The 27,983-nt window shown below is 38.0% G+C and overlaps 1 protein-coding gene and 1 long non-coding RNA gene across 4 annotated transcripts; one reads left to right on the top strand and one right to left on the bottom strand.

Annotated features, from left to right (window-relative positions):
• Positions 1-108: 108 nt before the first annotated feature.
• LOC136256731 (ubiquitin-protein ligase E3C-like) lies at positions 109-24,140 on the bottom strand. Of its 2 annotated transcripts, none has more exons than XM_066049738.1 (26): positions 24,013-24,140; positions 23,827-23,940; positions 23,722-23,775; positions 18,605-18,679; positions 18,427-18,555; positions 18,254-18,369; positions 18,072-18,199; positions 16,402-16,534; positions 16,156-16,346; positions 14,233-14,458; positions 14,105-14,191; positions 13,965-14,048; positions 13,605-13,759; positions 13,375-13,550; positions 13,122-13,226; positions 13,030-13,057; positions 12,881-12,978; positions 12,354-12,492; positions 12,134-12,306; positions 11,956-12,088; positions 11,795-11,843; positions 11,519-11,603; positions 11,369-11,467; positions 11,225-11,314; positions 2,568-2,765; positions 109-372 (listed from the first exon to the last, which is right to left on the bottom strand). In XM_066049738.1, exons 2-26 carry the CDS (start codon positions 23,890-23,892, stop codon positions 202-204), a joined length of 2,988 nt encoding a protein of 995 aa, XP_065905810.1. In that variant the 5' UTR covers positions 23,893-23,940; positions 24,013-24,140; the 3' UTR covers positions 109-201. The 2 variants fall into 2 exon arrangements, with proteins under 2 accessions (XP_065905810.1, XP_065905811.1); XM_066049739.1 differs by having other exon boundaries at positions 14,105-14,185.
• LOC136256733 (uncharacterized) lies at positions 4,338-6,287 on the top strand. Of its 2 annotated transcripts, XR_010701628.1 has the most exons (7): positions 4,338-5,130; positions 5,219-5,395; positions 5,496-5,591; positions 5,648-5,851; positions 5,897-5,949; positions 5,998-6,046; positions 6,106-6,287. It is a non-coding gene; the product is annotated as an uncharacterized lncRNA (long non-coding RNA). The 2 variants fall into 2 exon arrangements; XR_010701627.1 differs by having other exon boundaries at positions 5,648-5,949.
• Positions 24,141-27,983: the final 3,843 nt, after the last annotated feature.

The following is a 27,983-nucleotide window of genomic DNA, read 5'->3' as shown; positions in this document are numbered from 1 at the left end:
TATGATACTCAATTTAGATAACTGCACAGCCAGGACAAATAGTACATGTATGTGTAAAGTAACTATATACATACACTGATTACACAATGGCATGCATTATAAGGATACTTAGCATCAACCTAGCTGAATATTATCATACCATCAAATTTCCAGATATGTACATAGGAAATATATTATAATTAATATACAAAATTACAAATTTTAGCTCAATTCAAATCCAGCCCCAGAATTTACTGCATAAAGAAGTTTCTCTTTCATTTGTGTCAGATCTCTGATGTCTGGTAACTTCAGTAAATTCATACAAGTACTAGCAGTAGGTAGTCTACCTTCCTCTCCACTCACACACTGGATGCCAAATGGTGGAAACAAGTCCTAACAAAAGTAAAATAAATCACACAGGCTATACCACACTGCATAATGTATAGTGCAGTATACCTATATGTTACATGTATGTATATATTATTGACTGATTCTTTTTTTATATTTTATTTTCCAAAAATGTGCAGCCTCGATTTGAGGATTAACGCACATATGAAACATGCATACAAAAATGATGACTATGGGATTACTGATTGGTAGGGGAAAGTAATAATAGTTCAGTTGGTGCTTAAAATTGTAATGATTGTTGTTGGATTAGGTCAGGTGGGAGTGAATTCCACAGTCTTATTGATCTAGAGAAGAATGAGTTATTGTATTGATTGGTCCTTGCATAGATATGATGAAATCTTTGGTCATGTCCTCTGGTGTTAGAAGTGACAGGGATTAAATCAACAGGAGATATATCAATGAGATTATGAACAATTTTGTAGAGGAGGGTGATACTTGATACTTGTCTGCGGTGTTCTAAACTGGGAATGTTAAGGTCAATGAGCATGTTGGTTACGCTGCTGAAATGCGAGAAGTCAGCCATAATGAATCTAGCAGATTGCCTCTGTGCTCGTTCAAGCTTATCAATTTCTCTTCTGATATGAGGGGACCAGACAGGGTTGGCATATTCTAAGATTGGTCTTATCATGGCATTATAACATTTCAATTTAATTTGAGTTGAGCAGGACTTAAGATTTCTGTGTAGGAATGCTTTGACTGATAGAGCCTTGAATGTGATGTTAGTAATGTGTGTGGACCAAGACAAGTCATTGGTGATTGTAACTCCTAAATATTTGGTAGATGAAACTTCTTGATAGAGATGTCATTAATGGTGTAGTTGTAGGTGATTGTATTGTATTTACGAGTGATTCTCATGAATACACTTTTATCAGGATTAAAAAACATACCAGATCTAGTGCCCCATTGTGATAAGGAGTTGAGATCATTTTGAAGTGATAAACAGTCAGATGTAGAGTGAATAACAGTGTAAAGTATGGTATCGTCAGCATACAGACCAATGATGGCATTGATTGATAATGGTAGGTCAGTAATATAACATAAAAATAATAGAGGGGCTAAAATTGTTCCTTGCGGGACACCAGAGTTAACTGCATGTGACTCACTGATGTCCCCCAAGGAACACCAGTGAGTCACATGCAGCACAATCAAAATGTATACATTCCTCTTTGTCTCTCAATAATTTTGTTTTCAGGTAATCCGGTACAATAGAAAACTTTGACGATGGAAAAAGATAACAAATTCAACTTTTATTTGTCAAAACTCAACAAGCATCTTAGTATTTACAACAACTATGTCCTTCATGATTGTCATCAACATTGAATTTGACTTTTTCTTCCATCAAAGTTTCCTGTTGTACATTAGATGAAATGAATTTTTATAGAGCTCTGAAAGGATATTTGCAAGGTTGTCAACAACGTTTGCCATATAGCTGCAGTAAACCTACTCGACTTTGTATATCATGTAGTTGTAGCTGTATGCCTGCAAGTTGGTAACAAAAGGGTGGGGCTGGATGGAAGTGGTTGATCACATGGAGCAAGTGGTACTGTGCTGCATAAGCAGAGTTACTGGGATCACCAGTCAAGATCTATTGCTGGCATTATCAAACATCTCATAAGACCATCACTTCTGCAGAAGTACAACTGAAAAGCAGTTTTATCTACATGCACTTTTAGTACTCAGTGTAGTAGTAGCAAACAAAAAGTTGTGTGAGTCAGTGTGACAAGTGAGAACATGGGAATGCACTACATATGCAACTAGCATGTAGAAACAAATTACAGAAGGACATACCATACAATATCAACACAGACTAAAGGAGAAGCGGATGCTTAAGTGAATTGTTCTATTAACCAAAGACACTATGCCTTGTGGTGCTTACGAACTCCTACCAAAGAACACCCATACAATGAAACTATAGAGAATCACACAGCCATAGTAGTAGGGCTATTGATGTTACTTTACTGTATGTGGTCATTGCAAATACGTAGCTACAAGGGATCATACAAAAGCCTCTGAGAAGGATTTCAGCAGCTACACTGTACAAGTCAATTTAATGAAATTCTATCTCATTAAATGTATATTAACTAATGTAATCATAGAGCAAACACCTATACCAGCAAACAAACTACTCTAATAGAACAGTCAAATTGACAATCATGTACATACTTAGTCATACTACCAACCTTGAATCCTAATAATGGAGGTCTTGAACAGCTGGTAACAAATTTAAGCAGAAGTCGTTTCTGTTCATCAGTCATTGTACCCACAACTTTCCAGAATAATTCTATACACTCATGTTCATCACCATATCCCCCAGCATATTGGGTATGTGCCCTCAAGTCATTCACATCAATAGCAACATCTGCTCCTGATATCAGCACCTTGTAATAACATTTGTAAAGTATTAATTAATAAGAATTTGGCATGCTGAGTACTTTAAATCAGCAGAATGTTAGCGATAGGATTTGCCACATTAAGTACATACATTAACAAGCTAACTAATTCAGTGAATTCAGTGAATACAGTTAAGCTTTTACCATATGAAAATTAGTAGCTTATGGCAACTACACAAAGAGATTTAAATGAGTGTCATCTCTTTTGCTACAATACAGTGACACTTTACGGGATCAAATTGTGGGTTTTGCAAGCTACTTGGAAATTAAGATAATTGTTTTAATGAATGAAGGTCACAGGTAAGTTTATATTGCTGTTTTGATTGATATTACATGTAGATACCTGGCGTGATGTCACATATAGCATGTAACATGGTGCTTATTGGATTTAGCAATTAACATTGTAAAAATATTCACAACTTTACTTTATTCATGGCTATTAAAGTAAGTACCTTGGTGCAGTCCCAAAAAAATCCCCCTTGGGGAATTTGTTTATATCAGTTTAAAATTACCAGGTGTTTTCAATCAGTATGTACAAACACAGTGCAACTGGAAGCATATACGGATATATACTAAACCGTCATTTTCAGACGTATACAGAGAATATACAGACAAATACAGAGACGGAGCGATGGCAGGCCGTATACGAGTGTATAGCTTGCCAATGGACGACGTTACATATACGTGAACGCCTACTTCTGTTCACATAATTGTGGTCAAGACTGACTGCATCATGTGAAACGTCGTCAGGGGCGAATCGCTACTGTGACAAAGAACCAGCCGCAGCACTTGAGCCGCAACTACAGTACTGAATGACTGATGCTCGAGTGGCAGTATGGTGCAGAATATAGATGGCAGAAGTGACTGATGTTTCGAGTGAGTACTAGTTTGCATGTACAAATATAACAGCAGCTAGCCGCCGTCCTTGTTGAGCTACCAGTGGCCCAACGGGAATGAAGAACTGCATGGTTTGGCCCAGGCCACTCTTGGGTATATCGTACACCCTTGTTCGCTTGTCTCTTTTATTCTTTTAGTCAATGGGTAGGGAAAAGAGACTGAACCATGGATGAAAAATCATGTGGCTAGCTACATTCAGAAAGAAAAGAAAGTCTTTGGGTAACATGCTGCCACGTCATTTAGCTACAGTCTCAGTGGACATGGAACAGACTTAAATGCTACAGATCATATATTAGTTATAATTATTTTCAGTTTGTAGGAATTTGGTTAGACGATATGAATCCCTAGCCTAATTTGTGGGCCACTCTTTACAAACTTTAGCCAGAGAGATTCTTTGTGATGTACAAAATATCAGCATCGTGTTATTAGTAAGTTTGATTCAAGGTGATGTGCAAACGTTAGCAGATTCTTGATGGTAGATATTTAGTAGTGGCCCAACACTGCTATCACATAGTAAAACATCTGTTTTCTTGCCGACCCAATGACAAAACAGTGCTCTGGCTGTAGACTAGTTGCTCACTGCCAATCCGTACATGGCAGCATACTTTTTCTGTTGTTCAAAGAGAAAGTGGCATGGCCACAACAGACTGTTAGAGTCAATCCAATGGTCCCAGCATAGAATCTGGGCTTGCCTGATTTCTGTGGTCCTGGAACAGAGGTGTAAAAGTCCAAGTGGGTCAATGAAGGTGAATCCATGGCAGAATAAACTATTGCTGAGTCAGTCTGGCAGTGCTCACCCCTTCAAAAAGAACAACAAAAGCTTGCACACATGTAGTAGTAAGCACGGGATTGCTTGAGTGTGGGATTATAAGGGGTCATTCTTTACACGTACTCATAAAACTGTCGACATGCTTTACTTACCAGTTCTACGTTTTACTTACCAGTTCTACTCGTCTGGTCTCTAGCGTGGGCATTCTGTGGGATGCTTTGCATTTGTGGGAGCTGGTGCAATGTATTGAGAGATCCATCTGTATCAGATAAGTCCCATACAAACATTAATTATTGTGATATTCCTGTAGTGTGCTTTAAATCTTTGTACCATGTTAGTATAAAGTGCCCAGCTAGTTGTTAATATAATAACTATGGTTACAGACAAAAGTTTAACTGCTGCATCTTTGTCTCATCTCTCTTGGGTGTAGTGCATGTGACTGGCCAGCCCACGCCCAAGACAACATGTGGCCATGTATACCCCTTAGCTTTGTGTGCTAATAGTATTGGCAAGAATAAATAATTTACTGTAGGTATTGGTATGAATTTTACTTGTGTACACCATGTCTTGTGTACAATATCCTCTACTTATATAGCTGCATGAACACCAAACGATGACACAGGCAATTTTAATTCTTAGAAAGGATGTTGGTGAGCTGTGAAGTCAGATGAACAACACAAAATTGCAGTAAGGAAAAGTCCATGCGATGTGCCATTACCAATCAGTATTATTATCACAATTTTTTTAATTTACAACAACATCATAAATATTATAGGTTTTTTGATCGTTATATTCAACTGCTTGCTAGCGAATTTACTCAAGATGAGAAGGAAAGCTGATGACTATTTTCTTAAGTTGTAGTTTTGTCTTTTGTTCATATATCTCTAATTCTGTTCACAGAGCAGCACATTGACACTGTGACACAAGCGTTTGCATCGTCAACCATGAAGGAGTAAGTGAGTCGCACAAACAGTTTAAAAAGAGGTGCACATAAACTAGAGATAGTCAGATACTGTAATATGCAAGCTGACTTTGCATATGTGTTTTCATAGTAGAAGAATTGCATGCAGGACATCGACCTAAGAGAAGAGGGACGATGAAAGTGATCAGGTGTTACATGTCCTACTAACCTCTGTGGAGATCTGACAGTATGTGTATATGTGTACCCTATAATAATTGGTGACTGTGCACTTAAGCAATATAGACTTTGGACTGCCTACATTTTTGAAATACTGGAACATTGAATAAAGCATTGAAGGAAAGTGGATATTGTCTACTCCTTTTTTGTAAACGCTGTATGACGTACCTGCTTGGGTGATTCAGTAAGTTATTTGTGCTACATTGACCCTATGATTCTTCTAGCAATCTTGAATCTTCAAGGTGCACAAGGGCTGAATATCACAGCGTGGTACATGGCATGCAAGATGCAGGTCACATGTATGTTTTTATATAGAGCACTCCAAGAGCAGTTAGTTTGAGAGATACCGATGTTTGAGAGATACCGATGTGAGTAGGGTTATACTATATGGTTTTGCTAATTTTTATCTCATGCAGTCCCATCATCAATAACTCAATGCACCTACTCACCTTAAAACTGGCATAGGTAAGTATATTTACAACATGCAAAGTATGAACATTAATGTTAACTATTTGTATATGAAGAAATGATGTGATTATTCTCAGTATGAAGAAAGCAAGGATTGGCTAGTGTTGAGGGTACACAGCTCAGTGATGATCAGGCAGAACTGCTATAACCAAAAACTCATTGACTATGAGGTTGTTTTACCTTTTTTTTTTCATTTTCATTATTGTACAACTGTACTTTGTTTTGGCTCACATGAAATAGCAACAATATAAATCAAGAGCGACATCATTAATTAAAAGGATTGATTTCCGAAAGGATATGGGCCGTCTTGAGGGAAAGGCGTGGGTCTAGCAGAAGCGTATACAGCAGTATAGAGGATAGTATGCAGACGTATTGAGGTATGTGTGACTCTATAATACAATTATACTCGTGACATTTACAGAGGTGCCGTCTAAGTTAAGAGTCCAGGTTCAGGATAGACTGACCACATACGTTTGGGTTGACGCTACATGTAGATAATCAGGCTTTGTTTATATACATGTTGTAGATGCTGCTATACTGATCAGTCTATGCCTCTCATTGCGCTGTGAAAGAACAAGCAGCTGCTAACAGTTGTGACTGGATCTGTAAGAACCCCACGTGTCAGCATTTTTTTTCAATTTTCATTTTCTTTAGATAGCCAAGGAATGGTAAACTGAAGTTTCAGCTCTAGAAGCCAAGCACTTTTGAAGTGACAGTGCTACAAAGTGGTAACAACAGAACTGAAGTCAATTTGTACAGTGGCAACACAGATACGAACTACAGGCACTTAAATAAACGGTCATAACTTACGATTGCAGTCCTCTACCAAGATGCAACTTGCATCATCAGATTCTCCATGAACAGGTGAATCCATTGCTGGGTACATTTTGTCTTCCAGACCCTTCCTACAACCATCGCCAGGTGAAATTGACAATGTGAGAACAAAACTATAGTGATCCGCTTGTCAAACACAAAGCAGACTAATACTCATACTTTTTGTCTCCTTGGGGGTACAGACATGAAACAAAGATTTACAAACTTCTATTACTTTGAGGATCATGATGCTATCGAGGTTTTTGCCGTTAGCACCTTCCTTCATTGAGAAAGAAGCGCTCAATAAATTCCTAAATATTTCACCCAATGGAGTTGCATTTATACATCAGGGGGAAACCGCGGATATTTTACATGATTACACATGAAACTACAGAGTGTGACTATAAACTATAATAACTATAACAACTATGATATCACTATAACAACGGGAGTACAATTATGGGGAAAAGGAAAAGTCATCATTCAAACCTTGTAGAGCCCGATATCATAAAAATAATCCTGGCATTCTTTGCTCAGTATAAACACAATGAAAGTTGTTGATGTAAGTTTCTCCTAGCCACTTTACAATCAGTATTGGGACTAAGAATTGATGGTGCAAAAGGTGTCCTTACCCCCCACAACTAGTGAAATGAAATCACCTCCTTCTCTTACTCTAAACACCGAGTTCAACAGCAGAGACTTGTTCACAAATGATTTGTAGTAATTGTGTTGACAAATTGTGACCGAATCTGCAAGAATCCCACACGTTAGTGTAAACTTAGTTTTACAGTAGCTACCTATAGAATGGAGGAGTTATATTTGATCCTGATTATCAACATGGCTATCCTGCCTATTTCGATGTCTCTGTTTGCAGTACTACTCAGTCTGCACATAATTTTCTCCTCTGCTTCCTGTGCTGCCCATGGGGTGACTGCTGCAGCTGGATAGGTGGCTAAGGATACTACTGAAGCATCTGGCTACTGTGAAAGAGCAGCTAAAGAAAATTCTGATCTTTTAACTAGCAACTGATGTGGACATGGTGTGGCCAGCTAATAGTTTTTACTCAATAGGGTGCCACACTCTGCTGCTGGCATTTACACCAGATATAAGTAGTCACCTATCAGTTACAAGCTTTCTTGCACCTTTTCATTTGGAAAAAACTAGTGCCTGTCTATAAGATGCTAAATGACATACTGTAATTTATGGTTGATTTTATTCTGGAAAGTTACAGGGAAAGTATTAACTAAGACTTCTTAGTATAGTGATAATTGGAAAGCTGTTTTTCAAGTGACAGCATTGTGCAGTTCTCCTTCACTATACTAGCCGCAAAGAAATGCTGCACATTACATACATAGGTAATCCTGCAAGCTAACATGTTATGTATGTGTAAGTCAGACAGCCTATGCCTCCGCCTCCCATTCAATGAGAAGAAGTTATTGCTAGCTCAATGCATTCTGTTTCACTTAAAGAGCTACTTAAAAGCAGTTAGTTTTGATTAGGCCAATGAAATTTGATCAGCAGTTTCACGTCATCTCCCGCATGCTTTTGATACACCCGCATGGAATTTCATTATTGGTATTTCACATCGAAGTACTCTAATAGAGCAGTCACTTTTATTCTAATAGAGCAATCAGCTATACTCTAATGGAAAAATCACTTGTTTAGGAGTTACAGAATTAGCTGAATATTCTAGTAACGTGCTTTAGCTAATGCAAGAGTAATCAATGTAGATCTCACTGTTTTTGGCAGAAATCTTCATGTCTGGATGTGTGTTGTGCATAATGAATAATGGATAATAACCGGCCGCCCGCCCGCATCAAATTTTCAAAAATCTGAGCGAGAAACTGGTAATCAAGTTTCATTGGCCTTACATGCCTTCTGCACTGCAGCACGCTACTGATGCTAGCTCCGAATCTCACATCTTCCTGATTACTTGAACTGTGCATTAGTTGAATCATAGGAATTTTGGTTTCACAAACCTTACTTATATATTTGAGATAATGCATGCTGAGAAGTAGTACAGGTGTTTGGTTCTTCAGAGTATATGTATCTCAGCCTGCCCTGGTGCCATCAGCTTTAAAACTACATAGCAAAAGCTAATTATCTTTACAACAGCTGTGTCGTTATCAGTATCAGGATTAAGAAAACACTTTCAAAACTGCAGCACTTGCTTTAAAGGGTTTGATGTTACAGTATGTGCCTTCACCATTTATATTGCTCACAGTTTGCCTCTCCAAAGACTGATTTAATCACAGGTCCTATGGTGCCATCTCTTGCCATTCATTCTGGTCATTTGATATTGAAGATGTACTGAGTCTCACCTACATACAGTACTCTGATCTTGAGAAATATTACACACCCTTACTCTGCAGTTGTATTTGAAAATGACAAAAAAGCATGATCAATATTTTGATCACTGTATAGCTATAACAAGATTGGTGCTTATGGTTACATACCTAACTACATTTTTTATGAATGCATCTCACACAGGCTAAAGTTTAATGCAATCATTCATTTATTCGTAACAGGAAGTGAATATCTGTATATTAATGTACAGGCTGTACTTATCAATATTATTCCCCTCCTCTCCCCTTACAGGAATAATAGTGGGGGAATGTAGCTAGCCATGGCTTCCGAGCATATGTATTATGGTTATAGTAAGTATATCATTATTGTGTTCTACTGTATTCAAGCAATGCCCCTACAATAGCCCAAGTACATAAGTGGGGATGTGATGTCGAATGATGCCATGTGGGTACCGTAGGGAATCTCATTGTATAATAGTCAAATCCCTTACTATGGTTCCTGGGAGGTGAAGCTGATCACGCATTTACAGTAGATAAACAGAGTGACACATTTGAAAGACATGTGCACTTGGCGGCAGGGATGGGTATGTACCTTGAGATATCCGGTGTAGGAGAGGTACTCACATTACTATTGACAAACTTTGTGCCAGCCATTTTTGCATTAAAATCATTTATGTCATCTGTCATGTACAGCCATCGCAATATACTTTGTTCAGTTTTCCAGTAGGAATGTGCGTGATTATACAGATGTATTGATATAAAATTTATCACAATCGTGATACCACTATTAAAATATTCATAAGGACCATCAAAGAGACAATAGCCAAACACTACTAAGACAAGGGACTCCATACTCACTAAATCCATTAGCAGTGGAGCTCTAGTGTATACACCAATGGAAGAACATGCCCTACAAATACAGTGGATAGTTGATCAAAGCAATGAAAATCCCAGACATGCAACCATGAAGCAAACCTAAAACTACTAAATACTCATCCTCACTTAATGGACAAAAGAAAAGCCAAAGGCTTATAAAAGATAGTAACTTCGTGAGCTAATTGAAATGGGTGCATCTAAAAGTGGCATGTTCGACCTCATGAATGTGCTGGCCATATGCGTGAGATTTGCATTTTTTTTTAAAGATAGAATATAAGAGATGAAATTGTTGGAGGGAGCAAGAGGATTGAAATTTACTGTTATTCCTATTTAGAGGTGAAATTGTAATCATAGAGGTTCACAGGAACCTCATAAACTGTCCTTTATAAGTAGGTTAAATGTAGAGTGTACTTTACATGGAGGGTCCTTTAAGCACTGCATGTACATGTACAAACTTATTTTCACCAGCTATCACTTAGACATGCCAATTCCAAACTAATGCATATGCACAACCATAGCACTGTGCTTGTGATCCATTTTTCCTCAAATATCAACTCAACAAGTAAGCTGTAGCTGGTGATTACTGTTCTATTAAACACCAGCTGTCAACCGTTTGTTACAGAAATTACATGCAAACATTTATACAACAATAAAAAATTTACCCCAAGATGGATTTTTTGGGATTTTGTATATGTTATTCTCCATTAAATTTCACACAGAATGATACCAAAACTTCTTTTCTACCATTTTTTTCCGGATACATGGCCTTTTTTGCATTTAACTACCGGATTATTATTGTGGAAAACCTTTTGGTTTTCTGTGCTTATTTGCACAACCATGATCAAAGGTTTCTGCATGCTCGTGTCAATACACTGACATTCAGCCTCAGTAACACCTTGTAATTATTCTTACGTAGATTTACACTCATGAAGCATGCCTGCGTTTCCCACACTTGGAGGTGAGTCACCCAAGTGGAACATATTAGTTGCAACATGGGTACTTGTGATTTGCTGATACAGGGTATATATACGTACCTGCCCTTGGGCCTGTGGCCCTCGTGCTTGTGCGCATACAGTAGGTATATCAGGAAATCACTTGTGGCCACATTATAACTATTACAAATCTTCCAGTAGCATTTTTGGTATCATAAAGATGATACACTAACTGCTAGGCCACATACTTGTAGTTCATGATGACTGAACAACTGGAGCCACTCCTGAGGTATTACACTAGACAATCCTTCTCTAAATGATGCACACTGCAGGCTAAGCTGGTAAATGTGAGATAAGAAGATTATCATTCCTGTTACACTTGCATCACATACCTGTCTGTTTAATCTATAATTAGCAACTAGATGGATGTACTCAACCTTGTTGTCATCGGTAACAGGTATGAAACTGCCACCAAGTTTTAAATCAACTGTCTAAATAATTATTTGGTTACACGAGGATGAAGAGATATTCTAAGTAACTACCTGTCCTTCTCCCATGTCATTGTTAGTGATAGAGAAGGTGAGACCTAAGTCAGTAACACTAGTTTGTTTTAGTGACAGTAGATTGCTACATGGAAAATTAATCAATGCTCACTGTATTATAAAATTTAATTTAAGTTCTTACATAAACTCACAAAAATTACTGTTAAGGACAGACAATACATACACTAACTTAGTTTTAATAGACCAGCATAGTTGGCTATTGTTTATTTGCCAATAACCCACACCCCTCTACATAATACACACATGGATAATCACCGATATAGTTGTGGATCCAGCGATGCCAAATAATGTATATCTACATTGCCTGTAGCAGAAAAATACAACATATATACTTTTCCGATGTCTGGTTCTGTGAGATCACACACACACGCACGCATGCACGCACGCACGCACAAACACAAACACAATACACACACCTCCACTAATCATTTTGCACAAGAAGAAACTAGCCAGAGGCAATTCTACTAACAAATTCTCATATAGTGTCTTTCCCAGCAGTCGACCAATGAAGTAATAATGTAATTTATAATCATCCATGATCATGCGAGCCTGTAACACCACCATGTTACCATGACAACAAGACAGGTGACTCACTTGTGGGTTAGGAAACAACTCCTGTTGATCAGTACGACAAAACAATCCTCGATTAGGATCAAATGATTCTTTGATCAACTCATTTAGAAACTCTCGTAGAACTCCCTCCCCATAACCAGCTTCTTCTAGCTGCAGGGCATTCACCATGGTAACTCGCAGTTTCTTCTTGATATCTATTGGATACTATAATGATGAGCCATGGGTGTTGTGCCACGCCTACCTGTATCAGGTGATGCCAGCTGAGAAAATGCATCAGAGTACAGTTGGTCTCTTCGTACAGTAAAGCTAATGCCTCCACCAAAATGTCTTGAGGGTCCTTGAATTTCAGCTTTATTGTCTTCCACAAGTTGCCAGAAGAGCTACAATAGCAAACAAAAATAGTGAAAATTGCACCAAAACCACTAACAAGGCCACTTCTTTATAGTGACCACCTCTAGTAGATTCTTACTACTAATAGGGCAACCTTATTCTTGATAGGTCATATAAGCTACCATGATAATATTTTATATAAATTATCTGCCAGCCCCTCATATACAATACTTGGTTTAAAAACAGGGCATTCACCATGATAACTCGTAGTATCCATAATGATGAGTCGTGGTTGTTGTTGTGCCACACCTACTTGTATTAGGTGATCTAAATTATCTCCCAACCCTAATTAATTATTATTTATATCATAATATAAGTGGCCCTATTAATGAGGTTCCAAAGTACAAGAAACAAAAGACAGTACAAGAAATAACTCACTTTTACTCTCTCAGTGAAAGAGAACACAAAAGGGGTTTGCTTCAAAAGATCTCTTGTTTTAATTACTGATTGGCTAAGTAAATGAGACAGGTTCCCATCTGTAATATATGACCAGTATACACACAGTCATACATCACTCAATATCACACCTTCCTCCTCAAATATGCTAGCTGGAAGCTGTGGTAAGAAAATAATTATTAATTAAAGTGAATATGGTTTAAATTTACATTACCACACTCACTTGAAGAAGTTTATGACGTAGTACAGAGGAGACCCAGTGATTCTTTGGACAAAATGGCCGGCGTGAATCCCTTTCGTGGAGTAGTCGTAATAGTCTCCGTAGGTGCTACACCACACAAGATACAATACAACAATCACAAGGAGAGCACATATGTACTGTATCACGTACACATTAAACACTTCTATACATTTGTACACACACACACACACACATACTGTACATGCATAAAAGTAGACTCTATTACAATGCTTACAGTTAGCAGACAGTTCCATTCTGCCGGTGATGGTGAAGTAACTGTGTCTAATGTTGTAGACTTGTGTGTCATGGAGTTGGGAACATGTTTGTCCATCGCTATGTTAATCATAACATCCCGGAGCACACCAGATAACCTGCATATCTCTGACAGGGTAAATGGAAGAGGTGTCTTTACTGAGGAACAAAAGACACCCTAATAATAGTGATGAAAGTGAAGGTATTACTAACCAATCATGTCCACATAGAATTCAGCATCATGTAGGGTGAATAGTGTTAATTGGAATAGTGAACAGAATGTGACTAGCTGAGGAATGAGATCATGTGAGCTGATGGGTGATATGACCACACCCCCAGCTAGCTGTTGTAACACTTTTGTTGAACTGCTATGAATGTAACAATAACTTCTAAGCACAATTATAGAGTTCAGACAAATTAAAAACATAGAGCTACATAATTACTCTAATAACACACACATTTTAATTCTTTATACCAATAGACAGTACTCTATTGACTTTAGTTAACTCAATAAATTTACTAGAAATGACATCCCTGCATGTAAGGTTTTGTACAGCAATGCCCTTCACTTACAATATTCCAGCTGTCTGCATTGATGTGATACTGGTCCAAACATGTTTCAATATAACTGGTTGAAGTGACAGTAGTTGAAATATACTAACAGCACACAACATCACCTCATCCTAACATGTACCTATGCATAACTAACTCACCAACTATTGTGATAAGAATAAGATTGCCTTAACAGCTGATAACACAGCCTGCTGATTGGCTTAATTCCATCACCATGGTCACTAAAACTGCCATATTCTATTAAATGTACACCACATCCATTACTCACATGATCTTCATGATAGCAGTGGCCAGTTCCATACTGGACACCTTACGAAGACAACAAGTATGTAGTTCCTCCCTGGACTCCAGGGGGTCACATAACCGGTACAACATGTCAGGTTGATACAGTGGTTCATCATCATCACTACTAGTCATGACATCTTGACCACACCCCTCTAATAGCAATGCGATAGCATCCACCAATCGGATCACCTCAAGAGGTTCCATAGCAACTGGAAAAGAAGGACAAGGTGCTGCTTATATCGGTTAACATGTATATACATACAGGTTGTAAAACTCACAACATAATATACTCAATCAGTATAAAATACTCCCAAACCTTGGTACATTTAGGTCATTACAACAATTGGTACCCATTGTAGCTAAATGGAACTACATACTATCATAGATAATAGAGTAAAAGGGATAGGAAACGCAAGCGATTTCCGGTTTGATTTCCATTACGCGTGACTTGAAAGGACAAGACAGTTTTGTGCTCAAGCATGGGAATTAGTGTTCTAAGCAGCGTAAATAGTAATCCAACAGACTACGGCAAGTATTTAGGCCTCTGTGAGAGATTTTGGCGAGAGAATTCAGACCGTAGATTTTGTAACAAAGCGTATCGCATTAACCGTGATTGTTACATGCTGTCATACTTTCGCTCACAGTACCTTCATGCCTCGTCCATACCACTTCTTTTATAGCCGGTTCCATTTTCGAATCTTGTGGTAAGCTAGGCGTGTCACCAACACAGTCTTTTACCCTTGCGCTGTACTGCAAGGTGGTTTAAACTTTTGGTAAAAAATGGAAGATACTCTGTCATTTCTTCAAGCAACAGTTCCTGTTTTGCTCTGATATTTCCTCTGGTTTTCTCTGTTAAATGGTAAGGAATAGGTTTATCACAGTTAAAAGGATAGAATGTATTTACGAAGAAAGTAAAGTGGTTTAAAGTAATTTGTGAGCCATTTTTTTCACTTTCAATTTCCTTTAATTTTGCACACAACTGGTTGGTACCATCCTAGTCCCCTCGATTACTTACTTGAGTTCATTGTAGCGAAGTTTCACAGTTGTTGCTTGCAAAATTCTGTCGTTACAACAATTTGTTTCTCTTTGATACAAGCGCAGCAAGCGTAACGAGTATGTTCGTGACGTAATACACGGAATTCCAATAAAAATGTACGTATTTTGTGACGTCACGTTATTGCATTTCCTATCCCTTTTAAGTACTCTATTATCTATGGTACTATGTACTAAAGTTCACTTGGAAAGTTTAACATACAGTACTATTGTATGAGGATCAATTCACAAACCATATACTGTATGCTTTCTTGTATTTATCACAGCACACAGAGTCACACACATATCCACGCATGCGCGCGCATGCACACACACAAAGCAAGGCCTGTGACAGCTGTACAAAACACAGTTATTGTTGTCCAGCAAACCAGAGCTAGGATGACTGTGTACCACTCAAGCGCTTGAGCAAGCAAATCCTCCTGAGGCAGGGCTATTAACTCGCAGGAGAACTATTCAGGTATCACAAAGTTCCACAATGACCTCAACACTGCTAAATGAAACAAGGACAGTTGGGTATTCACTTCCCCAGTAAACACCAGGTACTCGTTGCTGAGTGGTCTGCTTTCCCACATGGCACCAGACCACCAGGTCCCCAATGCACAGCTGGGAAAACTGGAGCAATACGAGTAAAGTTTCTTGCTCAAGGAAACAATAACACTAAATTGGCATAAATTGGCATAACCACATTACACAACAGACAGTAAAGGGTATCCAGGGTGTATGCATTCTGATTGGTTTCCATGAAGGCAGAAATTTGAAACTTGGAAAAAAGCTATCCATATAAACACACACACGCACGCACGCACACACACGCACACACACACACACTACACACACATAAACACAAACACACCTATTCTTCCCTCCACATTACACAACAGACAGTAAAGGGTATCCAGGGTGTGTGCATTCTGATTGGTTTCCATGATAGCAGAAATGACACTACTAATGGGGACATCTTCCTTCACAGCAGGAATAATAAAATGGATCATGTGAGCTGTCAGAGAGCGTGCCATCACTGTAGCAACAAATGACTGCAACATACTATAGAAAAAACAAAATGCTAAATAATCAACTCGTACACAATTATAACACGTACAATTCCTTGTTGTGGGTAATAAGTGCTGAAATAATTTGTAACAAACTGGTTGCCAAGGGTGACCGGTGGGTGGTATCACCATCAGGAACTGGTACTGACCTCTCTAGTACACTAACAAGTGATGTGAACACTCCTGTAACCATAGCAATGATTATAACATGATGATAAGGATAGATAGCTGAATACAAATCACCAACACACCAACTGTAATACAGTTGTACATCAACACAGTTTGTGGGATTTAAACTCATACAGTGAAGCCTTAATAATATTATGATCATTTTAACACAAACCTACAGTACATGCACACATGTATAATCAACATAGTAGCAACTCTTCAAGATACATGAAGTCTAATCTTTTTCTCCAAACAACTGTGCTAATTCTAACTGTCCTTTAAATGTACATACACATGTATGCAGTGCCACCTTAAGAGAGGCAAGGCATCTAAATGTGTGTGACGAGCTAGTATCCTGATCATCAAACTATGTACATTTTCTACCTGAGCAGTTCTACTGTACATATAAGGATGTACTCTAATAGAACACACAATAGCTTGCAAATACTCTAATTGAACAATCAGTTTTAATACCAGTCAACACTCTCCAGACAGTTAACAAGACACAAGCAATCACCAAGTTTCATGTAAATGTTGTGTACACATACATTGTACATAGTATACAAAGGTACGTGTATGGTAATGCAACACCATGTAGTACTTATTTTACAAATTTTGATTTCATTCTTTGGTAAATTCCACAAAAACATGACAACATTTAAAATATATGTAGGGTACAAACTGACACCACTAATAATCCAACAACAAAAAACAGTCAGATCAACATGCATTATGCATATGTTACTCACATGTAGCCCTCACTATAATATACATACATGTTGTTCCTATAGTAACGGACAAAAAAGTTCCTGTTTCAACGAGTGAATAAAAACACTTTACAAGCAGTTGAGAATTGTCACGCTGGTTCAACAAAACACTTGACCCCCTTTTAAAATGCCTGAAAGGCTTAGCAAAGTTATATTAAACGTTTTAGCTAAACTGCTTGAGTAAAATTCATGATAGTGCTCTGTCATGATTCCAGAATCGTGGGAGGATGCGTCACTGGCTAGTGGTGGTCTCATCATCTAGTTGCATTTGCTGTTCTACCACCCTCTTCACTTCATCACTTATCACAGTTCTCCTACCACTGCCAAGCCTCTATGCAATACTATGGAGTATTGTTGCTTACGACAATATCACTTTAGAAATTTTGCCACTCCCCTAGAAGTTGTCTGCAAGCCTTTATTGCATGTAATAAGCTTTATTGCTGGTGGGGGGATAATTATAGCAAAGATCACGAAGGTAGATCATATTTAGTTTAACATACTCACTGTAAACAAACCATTTTAGTTGCCTTATTTACATGCCCTTAAGTAGCTAGCTAGCCATTTAACTACTTGCAAAACACTTGTAAAATGCTATGACATAATGAGAACCCACAAAACGGAAAACAGTTATAAACACTACCCACAAAACAGAAATGGAACGCTAATGTTAAATGCAATGGAATGGGAACTTATGTGTCCGCTACTGTAACAAGCAAGTAACAATCACCTTACAATAAACATGGATTGTAACACAATGTTCAAGCACATTACACTATAGTACTTACCATGTTTGGACAAATGTTCCAAAATAGCACATTTGATACTTTCTTCTGTTACTATTTTAGGATCAGTAAATACTTCAATCATCCTTAATGGGATAGCAACAGAACCGCACATGTTATCTTGTAGAATCCTAAATGATGTAATGATGTGATCACATGACCAGCTAGCCCAACCCATTACATACCTGCAACAAATTGCAAGGAGTCTCCTTAGCTGGACAAACCAAGTACAAGTACTCTTATCTAATGTCCTACTAACAATTGCATATTTCATTTGTAACCAATGTTGGCATAGTGTCACCTGTTTATAGTATTACCATAGCAACCAGAGCAAATAAAGCAACAGTAGAAGACTTACAACTTTATCCACTTCTAGTTTGACTGTACACATAAACAACAATTGTCTGGTAACAGTGTGAAGAAGGGTGACATCTGTCCTGCCAAGTTGGGAAGCTTGTGCAGCGTAATTCAATGATATTTCTTCAAACTACAAATGAAAGATGTATACACACACACAGAGTATCAAGCCAGCTTACCAACAACCTGCGGCAGACATAACTTCTGTAGTGTGACTGAATAACCACAGCAGCATTTTGTTGTCGTTTGCGAAGCTACGTATTATTAACAAAGACACATGATGAGTAAGACATGACACAGCATTACATCAAATGTTATAACATGTAAGTCAAGCAAAGATTATGGTACTCCATTAGTAAAATTGGTACTAAACTACTCATTAAGATCATGTGATCCATTTGGGTCAATCATCATGAAGGCTGTGGAGTTTGAATTCTGGATTTTGATGCACTTCACTTGATACAGAGGTTTTGAGTTTGCTTGAGCACTACTTAGCGCAGGCGCAATGGTGGGACTACTAGACAAGTTCTACGCATTGCTACTACACCACTGACCAGTCATGTTTCATCAGACCACAGTTTTCACTACAACCTTGCTATTCATCGCTTTGTGGAGAAAATAATGATAAGAGTTGAATCTAAAGCACCGAATAAGATATTTAGAACTTTTACCCTGCAAAACCTAGACACCGAGGCCGTAAACTGTTGTGAGGAGCTCAAATGGGAAATTAGAAATCAACTTGAAGAAAATGTTACTAGCAGTGATTGTGATGTCGGTTATTATGTATAAGGAATGAAAGTAATACGAATTCGAAGCAGGTTAGTTATTCAAGAATTTTGGTAGAGCTTCAGGAAAGCCAATTTAATTTTGTGGTGTAATGGTTTGAGCACTAACAGTACAAGTAAAGAGTCTGTTGATGAGACAGAGCCAACCAGTAAAAAAAGGAAAGTACAAGCCACAAAGGATGAGGAAGTACAGAAAATTGTTGAAAAGTTAACAGCGAAACATGGAACTAATTTTACTGTGCAGTTGAGAATAAGGGCAGAAATTATTAATGGTGGTCTGTGCTCCAGTTATGATAACCCACAGCTACCTCCATGTTTTCAAGGACAGGTTCTGCATCTAAGAACAGTAAACCAAGTAATAGTACATGCTGCTAATGCCATCGCATCGTCCTTTCAGTGAGAGCTACATCTGTGCCATCCACACGCAGTTGTCCCAGCAAGTTAATTAAAGATCGCTCAAAACTGTACAAGCAGTTGTCTAAACTACACAGTCTCAACGTTTTGAGTGAGGAAGAATATAAAGCAGAAACAGAAACTATTATGGAGCTACTTAAGAAACTTAAAAATACTACAAGCACATCATGATATCTCATCAAGAGTTCATTATGAACTCTTGATCTCATGGTGCCACTGTTATCCAACTAAGCCATTTTAAGCCCTTTGTCCTTAAACCATTTGTCCTTAGACTTTTTGTATTTATTCATTTTTTGTCTTTACACTATTTGTACATATTTACATTATTCAAGACGTATAGTTGTCCAGTGTTTCAATCATAACCAGAGTACTTATGTAGTTTTCTTTACTGTAGCGTCTGGCATATAGTTGCTTTGCTTATACTCTTGCCAACATCAACAAGCAGCCTGCTTTGAATCTCGTGTAAACAATATAGGATCCTGTATAATTCGTAGCAAAGTGAGCTGATCGCCATTATTAAGTAGCTTACATGGCCCGTGCTGGTAATCAAATGGCTTCACTGTACCAGTTTACTTAAACCTCCTGATATATTGCCTAATAGTAAACGCAGCACAACTCCGAAACTTCATCTTTTCACCCAAAATCATCCATGTTACCCTCCATCTCAAATCCACCAAGTAGCCAATAGGCATGGCTAGACTAACCATACAATCGTGGTACAGTTATACATTCAAATTTGCATGGACTGGTATACACATGAGTCATATTTTTCGTAATGCATGCTGAAGCAACCTCAAAACCTCTGCAGGGACATTTACACTGCTACTAAATCATTGTTGTTACTTGTACTTTAGCTACAGCTACTTAGCAGTTTGTCCATGAAGTTAGTATGAAAATTCATAAATTGTGACCCAGTCTGGGAAAACTGGTCTTATCGCCTATTTAAAAGTATTGAGAAACGCCAGTTTTAAGCATTTAGTGTGTTGTAGCTCGCCAATGGTTGAAGCTATGTGTACCAAATTTTCACATGTTTTACACCAATTCTTTACCTTCCAGAGCATCCACTGTGCAAGTAGCCAACAACTAAGTTTCCTGTCATTTTAGATAGTTTTTAAACCAAGGTTGACTGTATCAGGCAAACTGAAAAAGGGGTGGGAGGCAGGGGCAGGAAAGATGGTGTTCAAAAATTGAAAAAGAAGGCGTAGGGATGAATTAGGCCAAGCTTTGGGCCATTCAGGTCTCAAAATTGGCTAAAATGAAAGGAAATTCACAGCAGAGGTACTTATTCAACACCACAGAGCTGTACAGCCACATACAGCCATCCCCAGGCTGATCAGAGCTCCATTAAGGCCCCACACCGCACGTACGGAATGCCACTAGACTTGGGAAAAGCAGCCAGCAAAACCAGACCACTCAAGTCCAGCTGATTTTGATTGTGGAATTAGATAGTTTATTCATGTAGCTTTGTGTCCTGGGTGAAAAATTGAATCTGCTGACATGGGCGATAAGACCAGTTTTCTCAGACTGGGTCACAATTTTTTAATGGATTTCCACTACAAATTTTTATGCAAATTACATGTAAAGTACATGAAGTACGTAATGGTATAAAAATGTTTTCATGCATGACAAAGCTTGCATGAAAAACTGTAGTGGTATGAAGCCATTAAAAGCCATACTATGGTAGTAGGAATTTTCCATACTAGATGAATTTTTCATACTAATGCCAAGGAGTGCTGAAAACAACGTATACTGTGTGTGCGAGCGTTTATGGATTTGTACATTTCACATCTGTACATTGCTAATTAGTCTTCAACTTTCCATGTCTACATAGGCAAGGCCACTCAAAATAAATTTTGTTTCCCATCCACCGCTGACATCTGTTTACTATGGGGTGCCGTTTGTACCAAAATTGTGCAAAAATGCCTTATTTATAAACTATAACCATACTTTATAAATCAATGCACTACTTTATAAATCATATGCATGATTTATAAACCATATACCTGATTTATAAATACTTTATAAACTATAACACTGATTTATATAAATTATACATGTGATTTGTAAACTCAAACACTTATTTGTAAAGTATAAACACTGATTTATAAATTATAATATTAATTTATATATCAATGCACTACTTTATAAATCATTTGTATAGTTTATAAATCATGTGTATAGTTTATAAATCATACACATGATTTATAAATCAATACCATACTTTATGAACCGTACGTGCATAATTTATAAATCATCATTATGATTTATAAATTGCACACATCAGATTAATAAATCATAAGTATAGTCACAAACCATCATCACGAGTGACTTAGTTTGGTTATTGTTGTATTTTATAAATCATTGTTGTACTTTATAAATTCAAAACATACTTTACAAATCACACGTACAATTTACTTTTGTAAACTAGCACTATGATATATAAATGAATAGTGTAATTTAGTAGCCATACATTGTTGTTTAGTATTGATAGTCAGAATTCATATCGATATTACTTAGATGTGCATCAAATGGAAAGCATTTGTGGCATGTGATCCAGCTAGCACAGGATTTAGTACAAGCTTTGGCAGCTATTGTGAACACTTGCACTAATGAGAGCAACCCGGCAAAGTGGAGTATCACCATTACCAATGCCCTTGCCAGTGGTTCCACCAATTATGCCACTGTTGTCACTGGCTGGCTTGAGCCCAAATCCTACACCATGTAAGAGTAGCCAGCAAGAGTGGCATAATTAGTGGAATTACTTGCAGGGAGTTACCCAAAATGATTACAGGGGCATTGGTAATGGTGATACTCCACTTTGCCAGGTTGCTCTCATTAGTGCAAGTGCTCACAACAGCTGCCAAAGCTTGTACTAAATCCTGTGCTAGCTGGATCACATGCCACAAATGCTTTCCATTTGATGCACATCTAAGTAATATTGATATGAATTCTGACTATCAATACTAAACAACAATGTATGGCTACTAAATTACACTATTCATTTATATATCATAGTGCTAGTTTACAAAAGCAAATTGTACGTGTGATTTGTAAAGTATGTTTTGAATTTATAAAGTACGACAATGATTTATAAAATACAACAATAACCAAACTAAGTCGCTCGTGATGATGGTTTGTAAACTATACTTATGATTTATTAATCTGACGTGTGCAATTTATAAATCATAATGATGATTTATAAATTATGCATGTATGGTTCATAAAGTATGTTATTGATTTATAAATCATGTGTATGATTTATAAACTATACACATGATTTATAAACTATACACATGATTTATAAACTATACACATGATTTATAAACTATACACATGATTTATAAACTATACACATGATTTATAAACTATACACATGATTTATAAAGTAGTACATTGATATATAAATTAATATTATAATCTATAAATCAGTGTTTATACTTTACAAGTAAGTGTCAGAGTTTACAAATCACATGTATAATTTATATAAATCAATGTTATAGTTTATAAAGTACGTCAATGATTTATAAATCAGGTATATGGTTTATAAATCAGGTATATGGTTTATAAATCAGGTATATGGTTTATAAATCATGCATATGATTTATAAAATATATGTCCATGATTTATAAAGTAGTGCATTGATTTATAAAGTATGGTTATAGTTTATAAATAAGGCATTTTTGCACAATTTTGGTACAAACGGCACCCCATAGTTTACTGCCAGCTTTAAAAGTTCATTATTCTGTATTCTTTCATTAATATTTTTTTGTTTTCTCATATACTGTATAAATCGCTGATGTAAGGTTCCGCATGTACTAGCAGCTACTAAGCCAGCACGAATTCACGTTTTTGTGTTATTCCTGTTACGTAAAATATGAAAGTACAAGCTGAGAATGGTCTTAGGAAATTTACTATGGTTGTGCACAGGTAAATAATGGCTTTAAAATGCTTCCAATCTCATATTGAAATAATGGAAATGGATCGCCTACCCAAATGCAAATAATATATGCCTGAGAGGAGGACAGGAAACAGAATTTTCTTGGAGTGGTCTAAGTACTAGTTAACACTCGCATCACAGCACTAATCTTAGAGCTCACCTCTCTATCATGACGGTCACTGTGTACACGAAATAACAGCTCAGATTTCTTCTCCTAAAAACATAAAATCCTTCATCACATCATTACCAGCCAATGACACTTTACCTGACGACTATTACCACGTAACGACACGGTGGGCTTGCTGCGATGCTGACCCTCAAACGAATACATATTGTTTCCACTATCTCTCTGTAACCGTGACCATTACAAACGGGTTCACTATAAACACGACACAGTACGGTGAATGTTGCTAGTGGTTCATGAAACGTAATTACCAAACAGTGGACTCACAGGATGTATCACAAGTTGAGGCTGTAGCGTGTCGTCATCACAATATCTCGAGACAATTCTAGTGACTTCCTCGCTAGTGTATTTTAATACATTCGAGTGTGTGTGCTAGGTAATGCGCACCTTAGCAACACTTTTACCCCGAGACCTAGCCACTGGAGTGGCAGCCTCAGCATTGGACACACCGGATTAAGGCCACTCCAAATAAATTATCTGTTTCCCGTCCTGCACCCAGGCATATTTGCATGCGGGCGGTCCATTTCCGTTAAAGGTTGGCAGCTTTCCAAGCCATTATTTGGCTGGCACTACTGCAAATAAAAGCATGCTTAAGCTTTTACCATCCTTTTAAGAAAAACAAACCCAAATTGACTTGCGACTGGATAGCATATAGTCACGTGAGCTGACTAGATTCATTGAATATTTGAGCTGACAGTAACCAGATGTGAGGGTGGTGAACGGGAAACTGAGAGTTTATTTGGAGTGGCCTAAGCGGAATACCTCCAGAAAATTCCGGGTAGGTGGTGTGAGTGTACACTAGAAGACTGTTATTATGGATGTGTTAAATGTAGCATGTAGGCCATACCATAGATTATTAAGGTTACGGGATAGTGAGCGACTGTCAAACAAAAAATTTATTACGTAATTAAGGCGGGCTTGGTGTTGTTGTGTTTTGTATCAGCTGGTAACAGGCTTAAAGTGTTGGGAGAATAATAGCGTGCTGACTGGACAGTTACAAGGTACAAGAAAACACACGTAACAGTACAAGATAACATAGATACAACACACTTAGCAACTGGCGCACCTGTAAGCGCATGCGTAGTTTTGCTGACTAATGGCGATATTTTCCTGAACCAAAAATCAGGACTGTCAAACTAGTTGTTAACATTTTGTATAAACAGACTACTAGTCTGGCTTCTTGTCTAGGTCCTGACGGAGCCATTTGTTAGAAATAATGTTTCTAGTGCTTGTGATATCAATTTAAAAATTAATTTTGTGACTAGTGTCTTGCTTTAGGCCATATTGTAGTCATATTTCAGCAACTATACACATTATTCACAAATCCTCTTGTCAGTCCCTCACAAGTGATGTTCTTCAAACTTTAGAATTGTTCGTAAGTTCTCATGGTTCTTCATTGGTCTGATTTTTGGTTCACAGTTTTCACTGTTTGGCATGGGGACAACTCATGTTTCCATAACAACATTTGAATTCCATGTCGATTTATGAGAAGTTAAGAATGCATAAATATTTGATAACAATACATTAAGAAAAATCAAACCCCTAATCATGAAAAATGATCGATAGTGTACATGTGGGGTTTACAGTATCCCGTAACCTTAAGAGTGGGATTAATAATCATGGCCACATAATCATTAGCCTTGCGTGGCCAGACCACTTTTTTGGTCTGGTACATCCGTTGTCATGAAAACACAATTTTCAAATCCAAACAGTTCATACTATTGGCTATGTTCCATGTGATATATTACAAAAGAGTTGAACTGACCACCATGAGGACAACCGTCTTGTACCTACACTTGCTCTACAATCGATATCCCGGTTGTGGCCAGGATGGAAACATCCATTGATGGTCTACAGTAGCATGCACAGAAGCAATGATGTCATTATTGGTGGTATGTCCAGAACAGGATCCTACTAGAAAAGTATCAAGGTCGATATACTCTAATAGAGCAGTCACTCTGTTAATGGTAACTGCAAATTCCTCTCAAATTCAATTTTGAGGGTTAAATTCTCAACTTCCTGGAGGTAAGAGGGACATACCTCCAGGCCTGTTAACTGGATACTAATAAAAATACCTCAAGATCGAGGTACCCTAATAGAGTAGTCACCTATTACAACAGTCGAGCTAATGGATTCCTAGAAAGTCTGATTTTCAGAATTTCTTTGGGACATGCCCCCAACCCCCCTTTTCTTCGTGTATTTTGGCATGACATTCCCTGGATAAGCCTATAACACACCCACCCCCAAAAATAAGGTGTCTCCTCTTTCCCTGATGAGGAAGTTCCTTTTCCTTCCCCTTTTTACTGCTTGCAGAATATTAAAGAGTCTACAGCCATATTAGCACTCTCTTTTGAGAGATTATATGATTTACATTTATTTTTGAGTTTTCCAAAGCACTGACCCACTGCATCCGTGAAACATAAGATAAATTTTTCATGGGCTTATTTATCTGGGTGGCACCAAATGGCAAAACACAAAATAAATATTACAGCAGTACAACTACAGCAATAAAAACAAAATGTTTTGTTCCAGTGTGGCTTTCTTGATTAAAGCTTCACTATGAGATGGAGACCTATAAGCAGGACTGGTCATTATCATGTAGTATGGTAGTACTGTATAGTAGGGATCATGAAAGTTTGTACCTTAAGAAACATAATGACACCAGATACCAGCTAGCCTCACAATACCTTCATGTTGCCTTGGCAATATAAAGCCCAAAAGTGCCTTCAGTGCGACTGAAAGCAGGTTGCTATGCTATTTTATCTTAGAATTTCTTCTGACTATCTGCTTAATGCTTTCAGATAAGCATAACTCAATAACAGCTAAGGCTAAGGGCTTAATTTTTTAGTTCTTAGATGTTGCTTCAGCTCAAAGTGTCTTTTGACACACTGTAATATTGCACACGTAATGGACTCGTCTTTATCTTAGTAGGGATCATAAAAATGCTTACACAAGGTCATCACCTAAAGTACAATCCGGCCTACTGTATTTCGCGGACTGGACTCACGGACTGGACTCGCGGACTGGACTCGCGCACTGAGCTGGAAACAGTTTTTAAACAATAATCCAGACATTATCCATCTCTTACAACACTGGAGACACCACTATCGAGCTACAACTGCTGATACTGCTCTTCCTTACAAGTCTACAAACTAGCGCATGCACTAATTAATTAGAATACACTTATGATACACGAGTACTGGCAGTGATAAAGCGTGATAGAGGCTATTGTTGTAGCATAGATGTTTTCCTTTATTGTTTTGGCACTAGTGCTAGGGTTGTAGAGATGAGTCAGTAACAATTCTTAGCAGGGTAGCTGTAGATGTGACCGCCCGGCGAGGTGATGGGGCTATGCAAATAAACTGGCTCATCACTACAGCGCTAACACTAGTCCTAAGTACTGGAGCAACAAAGGAAAAATATCTAAGCTACAACAACGGCCTCTATCACGTTTTATCACTGCTAGTACTCGTGCATCGGAAGTTTATTCTAATTGTTGACTTGTAAGGAAGAGCAGTATTAGCAGTTGAAGCTCGATAGTGGTGTCTTCAGTGTTGCAAGAGATGGATAATGTCTGGATTATTCTTTAAAAACTGTTTCCAGTTCAGTGCGTGAGTCCAGTCCGTGAGTCCAGTCCGCGAAATACATTAGGCCGTATAATCCATACTTCTTTGTTTTCAAAACTTGTCATACAGTATGGTATATTAGGAATTCGGGTTTTTCTGTCCAAAAATATCACCCAAAACCCAGCTATATAACATCATCCTGCAGTAGGGTAGGTATAAACAAGCCTTAGTATAATCTATAATCCTAAATGCATATTGTTATGAAATTTAAAATATATATATACAATGGAAGTTTCTGCCTGCCTGCCTGCCTGCCTGCCTGCCTGCCTGCCTGCCTGCCTGCCTGCCTGCCTGCCTGCCTGCCTGCCTGCCTGCCTGCCTGCCTGCCTGCCTGCCTGCCTGCCTGCCTGCCTGCCTGCCTGCCTGCCTGCCTGCCTGCCTGCCTGCCTGCCTGCCTGCCTGCCTGCCTGCCTGCCTGCCTGCCTGCCTGCCTGCCTGCCTGCCTGCCTGCCTGCCTGCCTGCCTGCCTGACTGCATGCCTTCAGGCAAGCGTAACTCAATAACAGCTAAGGCTACGGGCTTGATTTTATTGCACTATTCGACATCACTTCATCCCAAGACATGCCTTTTGGCATACCGCAGTACATACAATGCACACATCGTGGACTTACC

The sequence above is a fragment of the Dysidea avara genome, chromosome 5 (assembly GCF_963678975.1).
Source record: "Dysidea avara chromosome 5, odDysAvar1.4, whole genome shotgun sequence".
NCBI lineage: Eukaryota > Metazoa > Porifera > Demospongiae > Dictyoceratida > Dysideidae > Dysidea > Dysidea avara.
This window is presented reverse-complemented; position numbering and strand designations above follow the sequence as displayed.